Below are 22,742 nucleotides of genomic sequence, written 5' to 3' on the forward strand. Positions count from 1 at the left end.
GGTTAGACATTTCTCTTATTTAACATTCTGCTTTATAAAAGTGTTTAATTGTGGAGAGCAAGGAGTGGTGCAGGCTGGTATCAACAATAGTTCTTCTGCTTCTTACAGGAACAAAAAACAGACATGCAGAAGCTAATTTCACAAATACAAAACACAGCCCATCAGAAAAGTTGGTAAGGCACATAATAGAGGCACTTATCCAATTTCCTGTATTAATCATCCACTGACCTTTTGAGCAGCTGTAATAATGGCTATAAATGCAGCTCTTCACTCACTCCCCTTCCACGCTCAGACTGCTGTTTATGCTGTTACCATGATAGCAGGAAAATGGGAGTAGATATTTACTAGAAGCAATAAGCCATCAGATACAGGATGGCATTGTACACTCTCTGTGGTGCTTTAGTTTTGTATTCAATTTTATTGGTTTGTTTATTATCCCTTGCAGGGAATGAAATGGAGATACAGTGAAGACGCATGTGAAAACCATACGTACGCCACGCTTGAAAACGTATCTTGAGAATGCAAGATGTTACAGTCCACATGCTGCAAATCACTGACTTTAATGTATATTTATACATTTTCAGGAGCTAGCTCTAATCCATTTAAGAGCATATTTAACGTGAACTCTTTGCTTTGTCAGGCTGTCGTGCAAAGAGTGCAAGAGAAGTACCCTCTCAGCTACGGAACACTTACATACATAAGTCATTAAATCTAAATAAAAATCGAATGAAACCCTGATATTAATGCACTTAATATTTTTATATAGAACTTGTTGTGGTTTAAATGTTCAGAATGCTTTGGCATTGACATTCTGAGTGTGAGATCTACACTCTCAGCAAAATTCTAAGTGTAGTCAGACATAAGTGGAGGTCAGATCCTGAGTGTGTGGTCAGATGTCCGTGCTCTTTATCTCCACCGCTGTCCAAGTGCTGCGTGTCCTCCAGGTGCACTCGGGGATAGAGACACTGCCGGAGGGGATCCTGTGGACACTGAACTTCCTGGCGCTGACCAGGACAAGAAGAGCGATCGTTAGTGTAGCAGCCCAGCTACCAGCGGGCAGCCCCACCTGTCAGACACAACACAACACAAAACATCAAGATGAGCACTGCAGAGACAGAAAGCATTGGCACGGGAATTTAAATATGCAGGATGGAAGATACATTAGAAGAATGGCAGTCAGGAGGTGACTGATTTAGTGCGAGGTCTTTGACTTGTTCTGGAGGGACGTGTGACCATTCCTCAATGCATGCCACCTCCGGTTCCTTCAGTAGAGTCTGGCCTATGGGAGTGTGGTCATCTTTTATTTTGCACATGTTCCTCATGAAACAGTCTGCAAGCAGCTACTAGCCAAACACCTATTATTATCAGACCTTTATCAAAGGCTGGCAGGTCTGCTTGCCCATCATGATTGAAACTGACAGTAAAGGCAGATTTTATATATTACAAAATACATTGACAGCTCATTTGCAAAAACATATTTGCTACAGAACAGATGTCATGTATTTATAATTAATGGTCTAGCATCTGAATTATTATTAATATTATTATTGTTGTTGTTACTACCATTGTTGGTTTCCTGCAGAATCTTTCCCTTGCACAGCTGTGCTGGTATCTTTGCTGCCTCTGCTGTTCAGACAGTCCTGGCTGTGTCTCTCGAGACCTTTCTAAACTCTTTCTTTATTCCACTCCTGTAGCTCGAGAGCCTGCGGGGCCGCTGCCCTTTCAGAGATGAAGTAGTTTTTAGAGAATGTATTGTTGCCTTCCCCTGATCCCCATCCCCCATCCCCCAAGCTCCGCCACTCACTGCGATTCCACCACATGTTTAATTTACTGCCTGAGTGGGCGTGACTCTGCAGCAAGGCTCAACGCAAGCTATTCCAGCTCTGTGAATCATTTCTGGAGACGAGTAAGTGGCATCTCAAGGTTAGGTGCAGCGCAGGGGGCCCCTGGGTCAGAGTTTGCGGTCTTAAGAGTAATTTTAAGAGACTGAATATACAGGTTCAATGACTTTCTCTTAGTGCACTCTCATTGCAGTGAAACCCACAAGCTGTCATTTAGCTCAGAAGACAGGACATTTATTATTAATGACCCTCTTTTCATATGGTCACCCCCCCACCCCACCCCCACTGAAAACACACATATTCTCAGACTGAACTTTGACATGCTGTAATATAGGCACCTCTCAGCTCTTCCCCATGCCTTAAAAGAACCAGAGGCTTCAGTATATGACAGAACAAAAGTACCACTTGGAGTAACTTATTACTTGCATATTTAATATTTTTTTCAATTCCATAGTAAAATAAATAATTCAAGCAGATTTGCAATGATACAGCCCTTGCCAGTATCTGACATAGTGCTGACCCGGGACCTCCTGTAGTAAGTGTTGCATAACTACACAGTGAACAAGGTTCTTATCCAATGAGCTGCTACAATTTTATAGATGCTCAACTAGGAAGGTCACTAGAGTGTGATCTTCCGCTTGCCGTTTCTAGAGGTGTGTTCTTCTAATCAGTGCGATCACATCTTATAATCACAGCACTGGGGCCCCAGTGTTATGACTGCCTTAATAATTCCAATTATACAGTATTAGATTTGTACTGCTACCAGGAAACTGCAGGAGATCGTGATGTGAACATGTTTGACAGTGAAGCAATTATCAGCAGGGGGGTCATGTCTGGCGATACACAAAACTGCTCAGTGGTTTTCTTGATGTGCATATAAATTCAAGAGAAGCACCAGAATGAATATGGAAAGATAGCCTGTGTTATTTAAGTGCAGAGGGAGGGGGTTGCAATAATAATTAATAGAGTAGGTAGCTTCATATTTCTAACTGTCCCTTTACCATGTTTTTAACATGTTTGCAAATCTGAGTGTTTCTTATTTTACTCAAATACTCTGTTAAGGTACTTTCACTGGAGTTCAGGAGCTGCTTTTCAGTAGTTCTAGTTGCCTGCCATAGGTACAGTATGTAACATAGACTAGATCAGCCAAAGTGTCTTTATATTAGTGAGAGAAAGCTCTGCTGAGCAATAGATGGTGCTTACTAACAGAAAGACACTTTGACTAATCTAGTCAATGATACATACATCTATGATGGGCAACTGGAACTGAACAGCAGCTCCTGAACTCATAGTGAAAGCAACTTAACACGCACAACAAAATGAACCATACAGTGTCTGAGTAGGAACAATGTTTCAGCACTATCAAAAACACTTACATGACAGTAAAGGAGCTTCTTACAAATATCCTGTATACCACAATCTGCAAAATGCACTGATGTTTCACTACACTTGATGTGCGCAGAGAATGAAAGAATGAAAGAATTATGAGAAATATTAGGATTGAGTGTAATACCACGTTCCCCAGCAGCAGCAGAGTAATTGGTTAAAAAACACAAGCAGGTGATTGGATCATTTTAAGTTGCTGTGGAGAATCAAATGGGAACCTTTCATTATCAGAGAGAGAGAGAGAGAGAGAGAGAAGATTTCCAATGGAGGAGTGATTAGTACATTAGATCTCCAGCACTAAGTGACTGAACAGGTACCGACTGTGAGCACCTACCCCTGCCAGGATGTTGACTAGGGCCATGTCAGTGTAGGAGGAAAGAAACGCTGTGAAAAAACAAACAACCAACAAGGACAGTTACTCATTGGGAACCTGCAAAATCGAGTTCCCAATCCAGGCCTTTTTTTAGCTGTTTATGGCAGTACTATTGCAATGGAGATGTGGACAGAGAAGTGCTGCAAAGGAAACTTGGTTGAGGAAATCCTTTTGATTTTAAGAAAAGTCAAACCACACCAAATCAGTTTGTAAAACAGCACAAGCACACAGATTATATATATATATATATATATATATATATATATATATATATATGTGTGTGTGTGTATATGTATATGTATATATATATATATTAATGCATAGTGTGAACTACTTTAAAAAGGTTCGATAGCCATTTTTAAGCAGACCCAGACACAAAAACAGTACCTTTTAAGCACGTGTGCCATTTTATTATTTTCAGAAATAAAAGAAATGAAAACAAAACAAAAACTCCCACATGGAGTACTAAACTGAACTGTTTTCCCTGAATCTAACTAAAATTGGACCGCTAAGCAGTTTACCGATTAAAAAACAATTTTACAAACATACTACCTCTTTATAAACCACACAGGTCTGTCCACACTGACAGTCTCTTTCCCTATTTAAACACAGCCTCTTCTTTTTGCCCTGTTTAAACACAACCACACACAGAAATCCCTGCCAACCCCCAACACATTTCTTTCAGGCAGGGATCCGTCCTGCCACAACAGACAGTATCTATGGTAGCCTAGAACCACTGCTGATCTTGATTACAGAGGAGTGACTCAACAGCACTCAAGAATGCACAGTTGCAATAATCCATAGAATGGTACAAAGAGGGAATGTGTTGAAGAAGGCAGTTCAATTACTGTATATATGTATTTAGTACTGATAAGTGGCTATCGGAAAAAATATGTGTCTGAAAATAAAGAAAATATGTTAGTCAATTAATCAGCCAAAATATTTTCTAAGATGTGAGGGATGACTGCCTTTTCTATTGGGGGGAACATGCTAACTCAGAAGTCAACACATTTTGGGATTCATTAAAGCAGTGCAAATTGGAAATCAACACATATGTTATAGAGCAGAGGTGTCAAACATCCGGTGCAAATGACTGGGCTGAGGGTATCTTTAGTATCGAGTTAAGGTATGTGTCAGTTATCTGAGAATTAAATTTAGATTTGTTGATATTGTAGCGATCCATGTACTGTAATTCCCACTCTGTATTTCCCGCTGTAAATATGTGTTTACATGCTGTGTGTTTCCTTCCCTGCTGTATTCCGCTGCTGCTTCTTTGCCTTTTGTGTGCCCTGATCTGAATAAGGAGCGGGGCTAAATGTATAAAAAGGGCTGTACCCGGTAATCTGTGTGACTGTTGTATCCTGAGAAGCTGACAGAGCGGTGGATTCTAGTTAAATAAAGTGTTGAAAAGAAACAAGTGTCTCTCAAGTTTTCTGCCTGTGAAGAGCTACATTGGCAACCGAAGCGGGATTCACGATGGAACCCACGAGGGTCAAGCAGGACCAGTTAGGAGATGGAGAGACGAGCAATGTGCTGAAGCGGCTGCTCCAGTGTGAGAGGGAGATCACCCAGATGGAGGAACGAGTCTTGGCCAGTGCTAGAGAGCAGCGTTCACCGGCAGCGGAGCACGTGAGGCCCGACTGGGTCCCACAGAACACCGCTCCAGACACCCGGAGCAAGGAGAGACAGGCAAGAACACAGACTAACCAACCTGACAGCAGTGGCAGTGCAGCAGGATGGCAGATCGCAAAGCTGCTCAGCTTTGACGGCACCACGAGCTGGGAGGCTTTCCATGCTCAGGTAACAGTACTGAGCAAGCTGTGCAGCTGGAGTGAGGGAGACAAGGCGCAGCAGTTGACGGTGACGCATAGAGGAGATGCCTAGATGGTGCTGCTGAACCTGGCTGAGGAGGAGATGGGCAGTTACCACACCCTGGTGGCCACCCTCCAACGTCAACAGTACGGGAAAACCGGAGCTACTAGAGCCCAAAGATGGGAGCGGATGGCCGGAAAAAAAACCTGCTTGATTGGTCACCAACCTGGAGAGGGAATCAAGGCAGGCGCTGCCCAAGAGGAGCAAGCCTGGTTCCAATTCATCAAAGTCATAGGACCGGGTGAGCCCGTCCACAACCCACAGTCCAGGGGTCCGAACGGGAAGAGAGCGATACCACCCAGAGCATCGCACCACTAATGGAGATTCTGCAGGAGATCGTGGCCATCCAACAAGTCATGTTGGAAGGTCGGGGCCACCACCACCCACAAGTCCCTGCTCTATTGGGGATGTGGCCAGCCCGGCCACATCCACTTCTACTGCCCCTGGCAGGATCTGCGACCCAAAATCAACCAACCACTGGTGGGAAACAAGAAAGTGTCAATGTAAAAAGGGAAATATCGACCCGAGTCTCCAACCCTAACCCAATTACCAGCTCGCCAGTCATCATGGGAAGAACAAGTATTGGGACCTCATCGCTGGATCCTCTTGGTTCAGCTCCCTCGACCTGAGAAGCGGATACTGGTTGGTGGAGCTCGCCCCTGACGTCAAGCCAAAGACCACTTTCTGTACAGGACAGGGCCTCTGACAGTTCAATGTCATGCCGTGTGGATTGTGGAATGCCCCGTCCACGTTCAAATGGCTGATGGAAAGAGTACTGGACAGCATCCCCAGGCAAGCGTGTGTGGTGTACCTAGATGACCTGCTGGTACATGCCCGACCTTCTCCGAAGCCCGATTCCACCTGTGGCAGGTGCTACAGAGAATCCAGGCCGCTGGACTGCGACTGCACCCCGACAAGTGCCACCTATTCCAGCGATAGATGACCTTCCTTGGTCACCAGGTCAGTGAGGAGAACATCACCACTGACCCTGGAAAAGTCTCCGACGTGCAGCAGTGACCCATCCCAGCCAACACAGGACAGCTATGAAGTTTCCTGGGCCTCGCGTTGTACTACAGGAAGTTCGTGCAAGGGTTTGCAACCATCGCTAGCCGCCTGCACCACCTCCTGGACAAGGATCAGCACTTCCAGTGGGCCGAACATGAGAAATCCTTTTCCCAGCTGCAACACGCTTTGACCAGCGCCCCTGTACTCGCCTTCCCCTCTGTGTCAGCCCCCTTCACCCTGGACACCAATGCGAGCAACGAGGGTATTGGCGCGTTGCTGTCGCAAGGGACTCCTGAAGAACAAAAACGGGTTGTGGCGTACTACAGTCATGCCCTCAGTAAAGTGGAGTGCAATTACTGTGTGACCCAGAGGGAGCTACTCGCGGCAGTGGAAGCCATCAAACACTATAGCCCCTACCTCTGTGGTCACCGGTTTGTGCTCCACACTGATCATGCTGCCCTACAGTGGTTGCTGCGCTTCAGGGAACTCGAGAGGCAGGAAGCCTGCTGGCTAGAGATGCTCCAATCTTACAAGCTGGACATATAACATCAGCCAGGAGCGAAGTATGAGAACATGACACCATGTGCAGGTGACTGTTCAGCAAGGAGGTGTGCCACTACTGCTACTGCGACCGGCAAGAAACACGGGAGAGAGAGGCACTGGGAGAATACGGAGAGACGGTCAGCGTAAGGGAGGTGTAGCCCCTGCTGCGCGGAGTGGCAAGAGCGGCAACAACAGAACCTAGAGCTTGGTCTGCTCATCAGATGGAAGGAGGAGGATCACCGACCCGACTGGCTGAAGTAGCCCCACTCTCACAAGAACAGTGGGTTCTCCAGGTTCAGAGTCCCCCAGGAGCTCCACTCTGACCAGGGGTTGAACTTTGAGATCAAAGTCTTCAGTGACGCCTGCAAGCGGCTGGGAATCAGCAAGACCAGCACTACCATCCTTCACCCCCAAACCTATTGGCCTGGTTGAGCAGTTCAACCTCATGCTTGGCATCCAGCTGGCCATTGCCACCAGCGAGCACCAACGGGATTGGAATCTGCATCTGCCATTGATCCTGCTAGCGTGTCGCACCGCCATGCAGGAGTCCACACGCTGCACCCCTGCCCAGTTGATGATGGGGCAGGAATTGCGAATGCCAGCTGACCACCAGGGGTAAAGGAGCCACTAGGGATGGAATACACCCAATGCTTGCAGGACCGCCTGGACAGCGCCCACACCTTTGCCAGAAAGCAGCTCCAAGCCACTGGGGGTCTGACAGCGGCGAAACTACGACCTGCGGGAGAGAGGAAGCCACTTTCAACCTGGGGAGTTGGTGTGGGTTTACAGCCCTCGCCGGAAGAAGGGGTGGTCTCCAAAACTCGACGCTCCCTGGATGGAACCTTGTACTTTGCTGCAACAAGTGGGTGAGGTGGTCTACCGGAGGCAACTCCGCATCCGAAATCGAAAAGTTGTGCTCCACCATGACCGCGACATTTACAGGCTGGATCATTTGCTTCGTTGGTCTGAAGCTGGTGCTGTTTTTAACAGCAGTCTTGATAGTCAGAATTCCATTTGATTTCTTACCTCTGTTTTTACAAGGTTCAGCTGAGAAAAAAAAGTTATAATTCTGCAGTACTGTGTGGCAAAGCCAACATATTCATGACAAACTTGACAAGAGTAGGAAAACGTGGCTCTCCGCTACGTGTAACAAGAGTGCAATTTTGTGCCTGTTTTCATCAGCTGCCAGATCCCATCTAAAATCTGTCAAGTCAGTCACTTGTTACTGCATACATTCCATCTAGGCTATCCAGCATATTTCCAATAACAATCTGTGGTAAAAGCATTGTAAGTTGGACGATGTCTCACGTGCTCGCTGTGCTTTGGCTACTTGGTTGTAGAACGCATATACTAATTTCAGCACAGTACTGTTAATTGGCATTCTTCTTTTGATACTTCACACTGCCATCACATAAGGTGTAGGTATATGTCATTCGAGCTGATTGGGAAAGCCACAAAGCAATTAAAAATATACCATCCTTCATTTCCATCCAAAATCATCGACATATTTTTTTATCTGACTGGCCTTAAATGTATGATGGGCTGGCAACCTTAAATCAAATGCAGTTTAAAGTGGCTTACTTCTTTCTCAATCTTCAACACAGCAAAAGCAGTGAGCTTTCATTGCTTTAGTGTTGATCAGAGGTGGTTTTTGACACGCTTCATTAAGGAAATGCTCTCTCTCCAGGGTCGGGGGAAAAGGTTTACAGCAGTTCGGGGCTTTCAGCACCAATTTGTAAAAATATTTCTAATGTCCCCCTAACGCTTGCATTCTTCTTCTTCCCGTTTCTTGTGTTTATGCTTTGCTGTCCCCGAAAGAGACATTGTTGGCTGTAACATAAGTTCCTGGTCAGCCAGTTTGATTTTGTGTGAACACAAGTGAGATACACTGCCTGGGTTGAAATGTCAGTGAGTGAAGTTCTTCCAGTTTGTGCCCAATTCCGTATCTGTTAAAAAAAAAAAAAACTTTTCATTTCAGGCCCACCCATGACTTTGGGCCCTTGGCAGCTGCCTAGTTTGCCTATGCGTTAATCCAGCCCTCACAGCAACATGACAATTTGTGTTGCTCATGCAAAGGAACTCGCTCAGAGGCATGTTTGGAGGTGATGGTGAGTGAAATAATCTAAATATGTACTATTTAGTAGAATGTAAATATGATATGTATGATATTTTTTGTTTAATACCATAATTGAGGTTTTGGGTTTGTCTTTCTATTTTTATAACTGTCATTCGGCCTGCGCCAAGCGCCATGGTATTGGTTCAGGCCAGCCATATGAGAGTGATTTACTGGCAAAAGCACTTATTGACTAAAACATACCAGCTATTGATCCTGAAAGGGCTTGCATATTAAGCAAGGCATTGAAAGACATTCTTTAAATAAGTATATTTTTTGAAACAGCTCATTAGTTGAAGCTTTGTGAGTAAGGCCCACACTATACACTGAGAAAGGTATAGAGATACAAATTGAAATCACATTTTTATGACCTTTCTAAACTACCATCAGCTCACTTTCTCTGCAATCTAGGCCAAAGAGCATCTCATAAAAAATGGTTTAGTAGCTATGAGACTAATCTATCTGCTAAAACATAAATCATGTAATCATTTGTGACTGCTTCTTTAATGAATATATATTGACTTTTAAGGAGAAAGCATCAATCTAGTCATGACCAACAAGAAGATAAAATTAAAATTGAATGAAGTTGTTTTATCTTGACAGCATGCTAATTGTTTTGGGCATTTTCTCCATGAGATTTATTTTAAATTTAACTTTTTTTTTTATAGAGTGAAATAATAAATCTATAAAATGCATGTAGTTGCCAGTTATTTAATGATGCTTTGTTCTCAAGGTAAATGCTGTCTTTGCTGTTCTTCTCGGTTTATACATTGGCTTGTTCCCCTGTTTTTCATCTTATTAGGGCAGCATTGACACCTGGCAGCTTGCTCCCAGGGGAGTGCTGTGTATGAATTCATCACCTCATTACCTCCGCTTCCAGTACTCTGCCTCCACCCAGCAGGGTCCCTTATCTCTTCACCTGCTCAACACTGTTCCACAATTGTTTGTCAGAACTGCATAGTTGCAATCTAGGAACTGGGTTCTTTTCCTTTATTATTTAGGGGTTTGCGTTGCAAAGACCCTTGTTTTTTCACGTTTTCAGTTGTGAAACTACTATCGGAAAGAAAAGATAATAATTGTTTCAACAGAACATGGTACGGGTGGTTTATACTTCATTCTTGCAAGCACTGGGAGTTGTTTGTGGGACACGACCAGCTAGAGTGAATAATATTCAGTCATCCGTGGCTTGGCAGACAGTCACATTACTCGAGAGACTCGAAAGCACCCTGTGGCAATGTGCCCCGCCCCTGTGTGCATGTGTGTGTTATGTGTTGTATGTTGCGTGTGTTAATGTTGGTGTATAGAGATTGGTACACGGGATATAAACGGGTCTGTGTTTCACGTGTATTTAAAAATGTAGATTTGTATTTAGGCACGAGGAGGGCACAAATCACTTCACGTACTGGTTAAAGTATAGTATGTGAGCACGGGGTTGCACAGAATTAATTCACGTGCTGGGATTCAAGTGAATAATTCATTAGTAATTGAATCCCAGCACAACAGTATATATAGATGCACATTTCATTCACTCGGGTTGGGTGTTCGAGAGTGGAGAACGGGTGAGAGAGAAGGAGAAAGTAAAGTGAAGGAAAATAATAATAAGTGTTTTGTACTCACCGTGTTTGTTTGTCTCCGTGCACCGTTTGTTAAGTGTTAGTTCGTTTTGTTTGTCTATTTATTTTGGCGAAAGTGCCGTGTCCTGTTTTGTGCTTGTGTTTGTTTGTTAAAACCTTTTATTTTCTGTGCTGTTTATTAAATGCTGAGCGAAACCATTCGCTCAGCTCCACCAAACCACACCTCTCTGTCTGTTTATTTCCTGCTTCTGGTCTGATGCCACCCACTCCGGCCGTCTTTGTGACACACCCTTAGCATTGGTTGTATGAATCAGCCTTAAGACTTGATCTCTGACTGGAGGTGGTTTTATTTCTGTCTCTTCTACCTTGGTGTAAGGACCACTATCTAAATAATATAGGCAATGGTATTTGTATGTTTATCTGCAAACACTTTATAGTAAGGTGACATTTAAAAGTAGTTTAAAACTTTATATATGCTTAGTAGATTAATTACAATGTATACATTAGGCATTATAGAACAGTAGGAAATATAAGTGGTATTAACAACATTATAAAGGATTTTGAAATCATTTAATAAATTATAGATGTTGCAATACTACCATTAACGCAAGGCGATATTACGTTTTTTAATTTTTTATCCGGTGACTGTTTTTTATTTATATGGTGAGTGGATATTAACTGCATAGGTTAGTATATAAATTAATTATAGCATCTCAAACAAAATATTATCTAACTCTTATCAAAACAAATTAAATTAAAATACCAAGATTAATATATATCTTCAATATATCCTTTTTCTGTTTATAATATATAGCTAATTTAACATTTTAAACAATATTCCCCATTAACTTAATAGGTATCATATCTTAAGTGCTTTAACAGTGCTTTAACATCCAAAAATAACATCCTACAACTCAGTTTAAAAGTAAAATTACTTTGGTTTATTTCAATGTTACAAAAGTTCTATGCACCAAGAAATTCAATAAATCGTCTCCTAACAAAGTTGTTCACTCCTCTTGGTTCCAAGATTTTGCAAAGTCCAAAGAATGACTTTGTTCCCAATGTTTTAAATGATGGTTTTCTTTTTTTCCTTGGGATTTCCTCAAAGAAATGAATTTCTGGTGATGGCCTTGTTGGTAGAAAGTTCCAGCAGGATACAAGCATGAAGCTTTATGTGTTGAAAGTTGGACCCAAGCAGTGGTTCCTCTCAACCAGGGCAGTTAGGGTAGGAAAGGTAGGCACTGCTTGCCTTTAAATCAAAATAAAAATATGTATTTTTTTATATTAGTTTATTATTTTGTTTAACTGTCTATGAAAGAAAGATCGATAATGCTTTTCTGTTTACACCCTCAAGCTGTGTCGGAGGAACGTGATATCCACAAAAGCTGCCTCTCAAGCTGCTCTTTACCATGTATTAAGATGGATGTGTACTCTTCTATGCACTTTAAAGTCAGGTCCACGCCTGAGCGATCATTTGCACAACAAAATCGCTCTCGAAATTGCCAGCTTAATCGCCTGCAACTGCTTTGTCCACACCAGAGCAACGAGTCGCGCAATAAGTTTCCCGCGTTTAGAAGTGTGTGCAGTTTTTCTGGCAATTACACTGACCCTGCTGGTGTTGTCGGTTCTTTCCTTCATTCTGTCACTATTTTTAGTAAACGATGGCTTATAGTTGTCTCATCTGTAGTCATTTTAAATGCGATATTAAAAGCAGAAGCAAAGCCACGTAAATGCTGGACAAGACCTTGGCTGAGGCGTCGTCAGACACATGGGATATATAGTTGACATATTTTTAAATCGTTTACATCGTTTTAAATTCACTGCCTCTTTACCACAGCAAAGTAAACAGTCACAAGAGTGTAACAGCCAATCATATTTCACAACTGTGCGCGTGTTAAAAAACGTCACAACAAATCGCTCAGCAGATCGCTTGAAAGTAGAGCTTGTCTCTACTGTAAGCAACCAGTTGCGCAACAGCTTGCAACTGGTTGCAGAAACGTCTACATGTAAGCGATTCAGTTGCACATAACCAAGTTGCGCAACTGAGCGCTCAGTAGTGGACCCAGCTAAAGGGACAAAAAAAGCCGAGGCCGTGACTGCTTTTGGTTCTGTTCGTTCTATCTGTACGAGACGTGATTTTTGGCAGAAATCCAAGCAGACGTTGATCAAATAGACAGGAAATAAGCACAGCTCGGAACTGCTTTACCTCTAGTCTATTTGTCAATCATATTTGTCCAGCCATTATATGGTGTATGATCTCAACATCAGCACACTGCTGGATAGAAGTACTACTCGTTTAATAACAAAAAATTGCTTTATATTTTTAAACATTGCAATAAATCAAAGTCAAGGGAAGTTGGAATGGTTATCGAGACTTTGAAGACATTTTCAAAGGCATCCTTTCAAGAAAAACAGACAGATGGACTTCATCTATAAATGACTATGCAAGTAAAATCAAACTTTTATTAACAGTTATTACTGTTTAACATGTATAATGCTTTTTTCGCTAAAAAGATGATTTTGAAATGTAAATGCTGCAACCCAGACTACCATTTCTGTGTCTCACTGATTTGTGTTGATGATAAAACAGTTTTGTATGCAATCAAGTTGGACGTTGAACTTAGCAATGGAATATAGTGGAACATGTTTGGACAGTTTGGCTACTTGTGGTTAGCGTGAAACCATAACGGTCTTTATAAGGTACAGTCAGTCCTTGAAATATCCTCCGAAGACCAATTGTCGTAAGCAGACCATGTTTGTTTATTCGAAACAATAAAACGAAGCTTGCTCACACCTTGAAAAGTCTTTCTTGAAAACAGGCTTGCACAACCCCCCCGCCCCCCCCCCAGCCAGAAGATACTATTTCGAAAAGGTCACATTTAGGTTTGGTAAAATCCTTATAACCTATACAATATACATTTAAACATTTAAATAATAAATTGTATCATTTATCCGTCACAATGGGTAGTTTTATTCATTTGAATTACTGAAATTAAGCTCTAATTAAAGAAAAATAAATGCCTGTTATGGTTCTTCTTATTTATTGCCATAGTAACACTTTAGTTTTAATGTTGCAATATTCATGATGATTATAGAATGTTATGACACATTATTTAATAACCGTGTTATAAATAACTATAAAATAGTTTGGTATTTTGTAATGTCAGCACTTTACGTGCTCTAAAACTCAATGTAAACTTCTTACTGATATTCAAAACAATTATTTCCTAGAGCATGATCTGTTATTGAATTGACGCTTACATTCATTTCTATTTCATGCTCCAATGCTTCAGATCTCTGTATAATTGTACTGTTCATAATAAACCATTTAAAAAGACATCCTTTCCCTTTTGACTTTCACATGATAATTATATTTGTACAAACCCACTCTGGAGCTAGGTGAAAAAAACAACATCACCCTATAATCTAGTCATTTAATCATATCTAAGATTTCTATTAACCTTTTCCTACCATCATTTGATGGTAGACCAAAATTGAAATTCTCACACCCAGAGGTTTTCATGCAGGTAGGTATATAAAAGGATATAAATAACAAATCTGAGGTGTTTGAAAAATTTGCAATTGACTGTGCATCAACATCAAAATCTATCATCCTTGTTTTTTCGTTTTGCATACGGACGGAGACAGGACAGAAACAAATTACCACGCAGACTGCAAACAAACGTCTTTACCACAATACAAAAGAGCCAGGCTTTCTGTGAGAGTGCTTATAGAGTTTTTCACCTAACCTCATCTCATCAGTGTATTCTTTTGTTTTACTTTCATACATTTATAGCATGGTTGGTTTCAAACAAAGAAATTAATTTGACGAGGGATGTCCAGCCTACGATGCAGTGCTGGCTGCAGCAGTTTGCTGTGCTCAGTTCTGGCTAGACTGACAAGCATTAACTGGGGCTGTCAATACAAGAATATTACCAAGTTGCAGGGTGCTTTCTTGTATCAAAAGCTGACAAAGAATGTTCATCACAGTTTGTAGCAACACTTCTCACATTCATGGAATGACTACATGTCAGTGTTTTCTGGTTGCAATAATGAGACATATTCCACAACCATGAATTCACATCATTGTAGTTGGGATGCTCTACTCCTCCAGGGCACACATCCTGTAGTGATGGCTCTTTCTTACCGCTGGTTATGGCGAAGAGGTGGGTCTTCCAGTTAAAAGCAAAGAAAAAGCCCCCAATAGCCATGCAGCCCAGAGCACCATTGAACCCAGCCAGGCCGGAGTAGAGCCTGCTGTGGGGGACTGCCAGAGAGAGACCTGCACACAGCACACAGGACAGGCATGGGTACAGCATTCAAACACTACCCCCCACCACCCACAACTTAAGAACACAATAGTACAGTATCAGGCTTCTGAGATAACAGTGATGCGTTTTGAATTTCAGAAAGTGTATACTGCTTGTACCCTTTGAGGAATGGTGTGTCAGAAGCAGGATTGATAACCAGTGCAAAGATTGTGCCCTTTTGTTTTGTTTTGTTTTTTTTGTCTATAATTTAAATAAAGTCAAATAGTCTGTGGAATAGAACTTTGAATAAATCAATATGTTTACTCAGGAGTTCATACATTGTTCAGTTCAATGTTAACTGAAGATCAGCGATAATACAGCATCCTTGCATGGACTTGATGTTGTACACTGATGTCTAATCTCTGCTTCTGTGACAACTGATAAATCTGAATTGTAATATAATTTTAACCCCAACCCTAATCCTGATCCTAACCTTTACTAAGCACATTTTGTTGCTTTTACTAAACAATTCACTCATTGACCTTTCCACATATCACGCCTGTTGAGAGCAATCATAAAACACTAATTTCATACTTTGACAAAAGTATTTGGGCACCTTTACATTAGTATTGTGTGTGCTCACCCTTTGCTTCCTTTACAGCTTAAAGTCTTTTTTCGTATTTTGAAACCAGTTCCTGGCATCTTTCCGGAGATGTTTTTGCCCATTCTTCAATACAATTTTGAGTTCTGCAATCAAATTTGGTTTCCTTTTTGCAACAGCAGCCTTCAATCAGTCCACAACATCTGTTCCTTGACCATCTTCTCTCAATTTGTGTGTCAAATCTTTTGCAGTAATCCGAGGATTCTGCCAGGCTGCTCGAATGATTCTTCTTCCAGATTTTGCAGAAATCTTTCTTGGTCTTCCACACCTGGAGATAATAGTAGTTCCTGTTCTCCTGTGTTTGTCAGTAATAGCCCACACAGTGCTTTTCAGTAAACAGTCTTTCTGCTATTTTTCTGGTAATTTCTCCTTTTTCTTTTAGTTCTATCACTGCCATTTTCAGATTGTATATGCTGATTGCCCAAATACTTTTGTCAAAGTATTAAATTAGATTTTGCATGTTATTTTTCATTTTATGTAATAATTTGTTGTTTTATTATAAAGCTGAATCTCTAATTTATATCTTTCAATAGAACAATTAGAAATTATAGAAATCACTTTCTTTGTGGTTTTTCTCTTTTTTTAACTGCCCAAATACTTTTGTCTGCGACTGTATATATATTTGCATGCAGTTTAGTATTGCATACAATAATAGGTTTTTAAAATGCATTTACTAAAAATAACATTTGTAAGCCAATCTAATTTACAAGAGACACTGCAAATCATTTCATGCCATGCATGTAAGTTACTTGACTGCCAGAGTATTTGACAGTGTGTTCGAGATGCTTACCAGTGATGATTCCCACGCAGGACCCCAGCAGGGCGTGAACGCAGAGCAGTGGAGAGAAGACGAACACAGCGAGCAAGATAAGTCCGCAGGCCCACAGGTCATCACAGGCAAAGATCTGACCCACTCCCAACGGCACCCCCTCCAAGAGCTGCAGGTACAACTGCTCTTAGGATAGGACATAGGGCAGTGCTAGTGGTGCATAGACTAGGATGGTATCAAAATATAATCCTTAAATAAGCTTTCACAAATGATTGAATGATTCATATTTTAGCAGATAGATTAATCTAGTTCATACTCATTTCTCTTTTATGAGACAATCTTTGGCCTAGATTGCAGAGAAAGTGAGCTGATGGTAGTTTAGAAAAGGGTTGTAAAAATGTGATTTCAATTTGTATCTCTACACCTTTCTCAGTGTGGACTCTACTCACAAAGCTTCAACGAATTAGTTATTCACAATCCTCATACCCCACACCAAGTTGTTGAATGAAAAAATGTTGTATGTTTACACAGGTTAAGAATAATCCCTGAGGTGTAAATGAATAAATGTGTGAAAAGGGAAATAAACCACGACTGAAACAGCTCTCACAAGAGATGGTGTTTTTAGGTAATACCTATTTAAACACCAAGCTGTCTATTTCAATGATCTGCCTAGTCCTGGAGAGCCCCAATCCTGCAGGTTTTATAGATGTCTTTACGTCATCTATGGCTAAAGATCTGGAACAGTATTTGTTTATTTAGCAGACGCCTTTATCCAAGGCGACTTACAGAGACTAGGGTGTGTGAACTATGCATCAGCTGCAGGGACACTTACAACTACGTCTCACCCGAAAGACGGAGCACAAGGAGGTTAAGTGACTTGTTCAGGGTGACACAATGAGTCAGTGGCTGAGGTGGGATTTGAACCGGGGACCTCCTGGTTCCATGCCCTTTTCTTTAACCACTGGACCACACAGCCTCCTCTGTTAACATGTTAATGTTAACATGTTAATCTTGACTAATTAAGCCAATAATTGGTTCAATTAAGTAACTGGGAGCTCGTTTGAAACGAAAACAAGCAGACCATGAAGAGCTCCAGGACCAGGGTTGGAGACCCCTGATCTAAACCAATAAATGAATTCTGCTGCCCTAAAACAACATTGTTTTTATGTTCCTTCACTGAGTCCATCATTAAGTCCATCTCTAACCCATTACATCGTATTTCCATTGAATTTAGTTATCACAACAGGTCACTGAATCATTCCAGGAAGAAAATAGCAGTGAGATGAATTCTGATGAGAACAATATAAACGAGCTCTGCCAATGCAATATTATTATCTGGTGGTCACAGACTGGCCGTCACTGGCATGGCTTTGTTGTGTTGTGTTGTGCTGCTGACTCACAGGGATCAGCTGTGCTGCTGCTGCTTTGTACTGTTGAAGTAAAGACTTCCCTGTCACACGGCATTATAGTCAAGCAGCTGTAAGCTGGGGACAACATGCTGCCCACTGCAGATCCCTCATGGAGAACATGGGAATCTTGCACACCATCACTTGACACCTCCATCGCTGTTTATCACCGCCAGCATTTGAGACAAGGAATTCAATTGGCAAGCCCTTTTAAAAATGCACTGTAGTGTAGCATGGTAACAGCTTGGCAATGTGTTGCACAGGGTATGCCAGCATGCTATGCTGTAGTGTGCCTAGTACTAGAATAGCTGAAGCAAGGTTAAGAAAAAATAACCTCAAATGGTCTAATATATTTGGGATCACATTGAGTAACATTGGGTAACACAACTGTCTTTCTCTTTTTAAGGTCCAATAGTGTAATCAGGGTAGGTGTAGGCTGTGAATCTTATCATACCTCTATATAAGTAGTTTAATTATCACTATCGCACTGTACATATTGAAAGAGTCAAAGTGGGGCTATGGACCTGACTGCACCTTGTCACGATCGTGTCATGCCCTGGTGTTCCTTGTTACCTTGTTTAAAGACTGTCCTCCTCCCAATCAGGCTGTAAGGATCCCTTTTAGACCTGTCTAGGGCACCTGCCTTTAATAAATGTGTGAGGCCTGAGCATTATACTCGGGATCGCAGTGCAATCTGGCTTACCCTTGCACTTCCAACTGCAGACTATACACCTTATAAAACAGTGAGGGTCAGACAGCTCACCCTGAGCAGGTCCAGGTCTGTGACATTGCTGTGGGCCAGCACGATGTCTGGCTGGACGTGTTGTTGGGGGAAGTAGAGGTTGTGTGGGCCGGTGGCTGACATGTAGAGGGACAAGGCACTGTTGAAGGGGAACACCATGACCGGGATGTCCCATCCCTTTAACAGGGTGGCCAGGCCACTGAACAGGAGCGTGCTGCGGACACAGGGACACAGGGCTTCAATCTCAACACGACCTCACAAATACAACCTCATTTATTAGCTATTAGCATATTGTTTAAAGACCCTGTAATGGCTGCTAGGAGTGTGCAACTGCAATTTGCACACACCTAGGAGTCATTACGGAAATGACAGCAACTTCCCAGAAATGTGTCTTACTCTAACCGTGGGTCTCACATCGATGATGCAAACAGCCCTTGTGGGATATTGAACTCAGGCTACTTGAAATGATCTTCAGCAGCTGGACTTGTGGCTATGAACCTTGCTGAACTTTAACTTTTTTTTAAATGAGTTTCAATGATGTGATTAAGACATCAAGTGGAAAACAATGACACAAATAACATAAATGTCATCGATTTAGCAAATCTATTTTACCTTTAAGTTGTAGTAAAACCCAGGCTTACATCTGCAGGATTCTGTAACCCTTATAAAAGTTTTACATAGCAAACTGTGGTAGAGCATGGTAAAGCACAGGTGAGCATTGTAAAGCACAGAGAGGTATGGTAAAACATATTAAAAAACATGGAAAACCATTTAAAACTATGGTAAATGCATTGTATAACCTTGGGAAAAGCATGATAACACTGCAAAATTATAGTGCAAAAATACTGTGGTAAACTTTTGTAAGGGGACTTACCACGAAGCACCAGCGAAGCAGCAAGGCAGGAGGAGCCACCAGTACCAGTCCCCCATGGCACTGAACACCGCTATCAAGAGAGCCACCAGCGCACCGTTGAAGCCATAGACACCCTTTGAGACATCTGCGCTGCAGGGCAGAGGGACATGTTGTAATGTCTGACACACAGTCTACCCCTTTAAGAGTTCATATTTGCTCATCTGCATATCTCCTCCCAAACAGCAGATAGAATGCAAGGCTTGGTGTCCAGTTGTGGGGAGTTGAAGTGAAGGAGACCTAGTGAGCAGTCCAATACTCTGTCACACTGCGGAATATGTACTGTTTTCTTTATTTGTAGTCTCTCTGACTCTCATATGTGCTTAGTTGTACTGAGATAATCTTGTGCTTGTTGATGAACACCTACAAATAAAAGGGGCCAGTTATTTTACTTGCAAGAGTCTTGTGGAATTATTAATTTCAACAGTGAAGATTGCATTATACATACAGTTCTTCACGTCAATGGTTTACTTCATTAAAACAGGGTCCTGTCCTTGCGTACCAATGTTAAAAAACAACATCTCTAAAAGTGCATGTGGGACTCTGAAGTATTTTTCTATTATTTATTATTATTATTATTTATTTTTTAGCAGACGCCCTTATCCAGGGCGACTTACAATTATTACAAGATATCACATTATTTTTACATACAATTACCCATTTATACAGTTGGGTTTTTACTGGAGCAATGTAGGTAAAGTACCTTGCTCTAGGGTACAGCAGCAGTGTCCCCTCTGGGGATTGAACCCACAACCCTCCGGTCAAGAGTCCAGAACCCTAACCACTACTCCACACTGCTTTCATCTTAAAAAAAAGTCCCAGAGAGGACACTGCTATAATTATTATTTAAACAATAGTTGTATTTATACGCAGCACCATTTGGATCAAAGCAAAAGACATCCGGGAGAGTTACTAGAAGTTTCTAAACTTGTGGATCCACTCAGGAAGGCGAGCGGTGATAGAAACTCAGAGAGGGTAGAGTGGCCTCACACAGAGCACGTCCTGAACGACAGCTCCCTTTCAGGATCAGTCTTCTAACCAAAAGGATTTCAGCTGCTTGTTATAATTGTTAGTTGATTGTTTTATAAATCTACTTAACCTGAATAAAAAATAAATAGTTATATAACAGAGAGTGTTGTGTGATGCGCTGCTGTTTCCATCAGTCTTTAATTAACTTTAATTGACTTAATTATTAACACTGGAACGAAACAGTTAAGCAATATAACTCAAAACAATCAAGAAAGGTTTTCCAAATTTGCTAGTAAAGAGGGGCTGTTTCTGATCTGTTTGACCAGTGTATTTATATTTGGACTAACCCTCTTAGAGACATTTCTTTCTTTCTCGATCTACTGTTTTTGTTGTTGTTGTTGTTTTATCTGATAGCTAGCTGATGTCTATGGTCCAATACTCTGCCTCGTCATGACTCTGCCGTAGTTGATGCTGTGAGACTATACATAAGAACATAAGACAATTTACGAACGAGAGGAGGCCATCTAAGCTTGTCTGATTCCTACTAGCTGCTTGATCTCAAAACTAAAAGGATCCCAATGATTCAGCCTCAACAACATGACTTGTTACTCTCTGTGTGAAGAAGTGCCTCATTTCGTCTATTCTATATCTCCACTTACTTTCCAACTGTGGTATCTGGTATCTACACTGAGACGAAAGTACTGGTCAGGGTCCTGGCTTACCTGTCCTGTCCAATGATGAGTGCAGTCAGGGTGGAAGACAGCAGCCCCACAGTGGTGGTGAGAGTGTACCAGGGGTTGTAGAGGATGAGAGCGACCAGTATCAGCACCCCGCTCAGTGGGTTGTCAACCATGATCACCTGGGACAGTCCACGCAGGCTCCACTCCAGCAGCTGCAACAGGAACGGTTTCTCTGACAAAACAAACACTCGGAAACTGAGCAAGAACCAGGGAGCAGCGTAACACTTCAGAAGAAGCATCCATCTGTTATTAACACCATTTTAATGACACATTCTGTACAGTGGCTTATTGGAGACATGTATTTAACAAATAGTCAGGTTGATATTGTATCTAAAGATCATGGCATTTCAAATTGGTTACGACGCATTTATAAATTATCAAAGAGTTTATTACTCATCCAAGTTAAATTGTCCGTTGCTTCGTTTATATTAAATAGATAAGTTCCATATGTACAGAACACTATCTAATTATTTTGTTGGCCATTTATTAAGGGTGTGCTTGATTTTTGGCTGCCTTTCACTTGCTTTAAGAACTTTGTTTAGAAAATATTTCATGCAAAGTATGTTAAAGTGACGTGATCTTGAACTCTAAATGCTATATTAATGTTGTATTTTAAACACACATTTTATTTTTTCTGCTGGCTGGTGGAGAAAATGCGTTTAAAAGCTTTGAATTGGGGTAAAATATTAAGATATAAAAAGTGTTGTCAGTCAGAATAGAATAAAAAGATTTTTCTGCTGCTGGTGGCTTAAGGGGACCCCAAGGCCTCTGCTTTTTTCTATGTCCCCATTTTTTTTGGCCACCAGCCGCCACTGACCATAGGTAACGATAGGTTGCGGATGCAACCCCGGTTCCCTGAAAGAGAAAATAACCATCAAGGTATGGGATATTGCCGTCAGGCAGTAGGGATTGGCTGAGCTTTATAGCAAAGCTGCCGATAGGCCTCTGCGCGAGCTGCCGTGTAAGCCCGCCCCCCTGGGAGCTTACTACACGCAGCACGCAGAGACTCTCTTCCTCTTTTGCTCTTCAGGCCGTGAAGGCTTCCGGAGCGACCTCGCAGCTTGATGGTTATTTTCTCTTTCAGGGAACCGGGATTGCATCCGCAACCTATCGTTCCCTTTCAAGTCGAAAATAACCATCAAGGTATGGGAACAGTGTGCCCAAGCCGTCGCGAGGGAGGATTCTCGGCAGTAGGACAAACTTACGTCATAACACAACTGCATAGGCAATACATCTACGCATATGCGGAGCTGCGCCTCAGCGTCTATGCTCGCAGTGACACCTGTCCTAAGGTGGAATAGTGAACACCATATAGTCAACCACTCTACATGTCCGCATCCTGAGGCATCATAGAGTGTAACACAGATGCTCCAAATAGTGGAGCAGAGGAATCCAGTACGTTAAACCGGTAAAACCTCATAAAAGTATGTGGTGTAGCCCAATTGGCTGCCGCGCAAAATATCAGACACCGGCACCCACTAAAGAGGGCCCAGGATGTCGCCATACCCCTAGTGGAATGCGCCTTCAACTGCCCTGGTGGCGGAAGGCCTGCAGATTCATAAGCTAATTTAATAGCATCCACTATCCC

General features: G+C 41.9%; 1 protein-coding gene across 1 annotated transcript; it reads right to left on the reverse strand.

Moving 5' to 3' along the window:
- Positions 1-17: 17 nt before the first annotated feature.
- On the reverse strand, positions 18-22,364 carry si:dkey-183c6.7 (urea transporter 1). Its single transcript, XM_034928845.2, has 8 exons — positions 22,360-22,364; positions 21,137-21,349; positions 19,410-19,538; positions 18,557-18,749; positions 16,409-16,556; positions 14,855-14,989; positions 3,562-3,611; positions 18-1,066 (listed from the first exon to the last, which is right to left on the reverse strand). Exons 1-8 carry the CDS (start codon positions 22,362-22,364, stop codon positions 890-892), a joined length of 1,050 nt encoding a protein of 349 aa, XP_034784736.2. The 3' UTR covers positions 18-889.
- Between the last annotated feature and the right edge of the window lie 378 nt (positions 22,365-22,742).

The sequence above is a fragment of the Acipenser ruthenus genome, chromosome 2, assembly GCF_902713425.1.
Source record: "Acipenser ruthenus chromosome 2, fAciRut3.2 maternal haplotype, whole genome shotgun sequence".
In the NCBI taxonomy this organism is placed as follows: Eukaryota; Metazoa; Chordata; class Actinopteri; order Acipenseriformes; family Acipenseridae; genus Acipenser; species Acipenser ruthenus.

What these genes read in the sequence shown, in the direction of transcription:
- si:dkey-183c6.7 (XM_034928845.2), bottom strand. An exon ending in CTGCGTGGGAATCATCACTG is followed by an intron (nt 14,990 to 16,408) that starts GTAAGCATCTCG and finishes TGCTGTGTGCAG; the next exon opens with GTCTCTCTCTGGCAGTCCCC. An exon ending in CCTCTTCGCCATAACCAGCG is followed by an intron (nt 3,612 to 14,854) that starts GTAAGAAAGAGC and finishes GTTTTTTCACAG; the next exon opens with CGTTTCTTTCCTCCTACACT.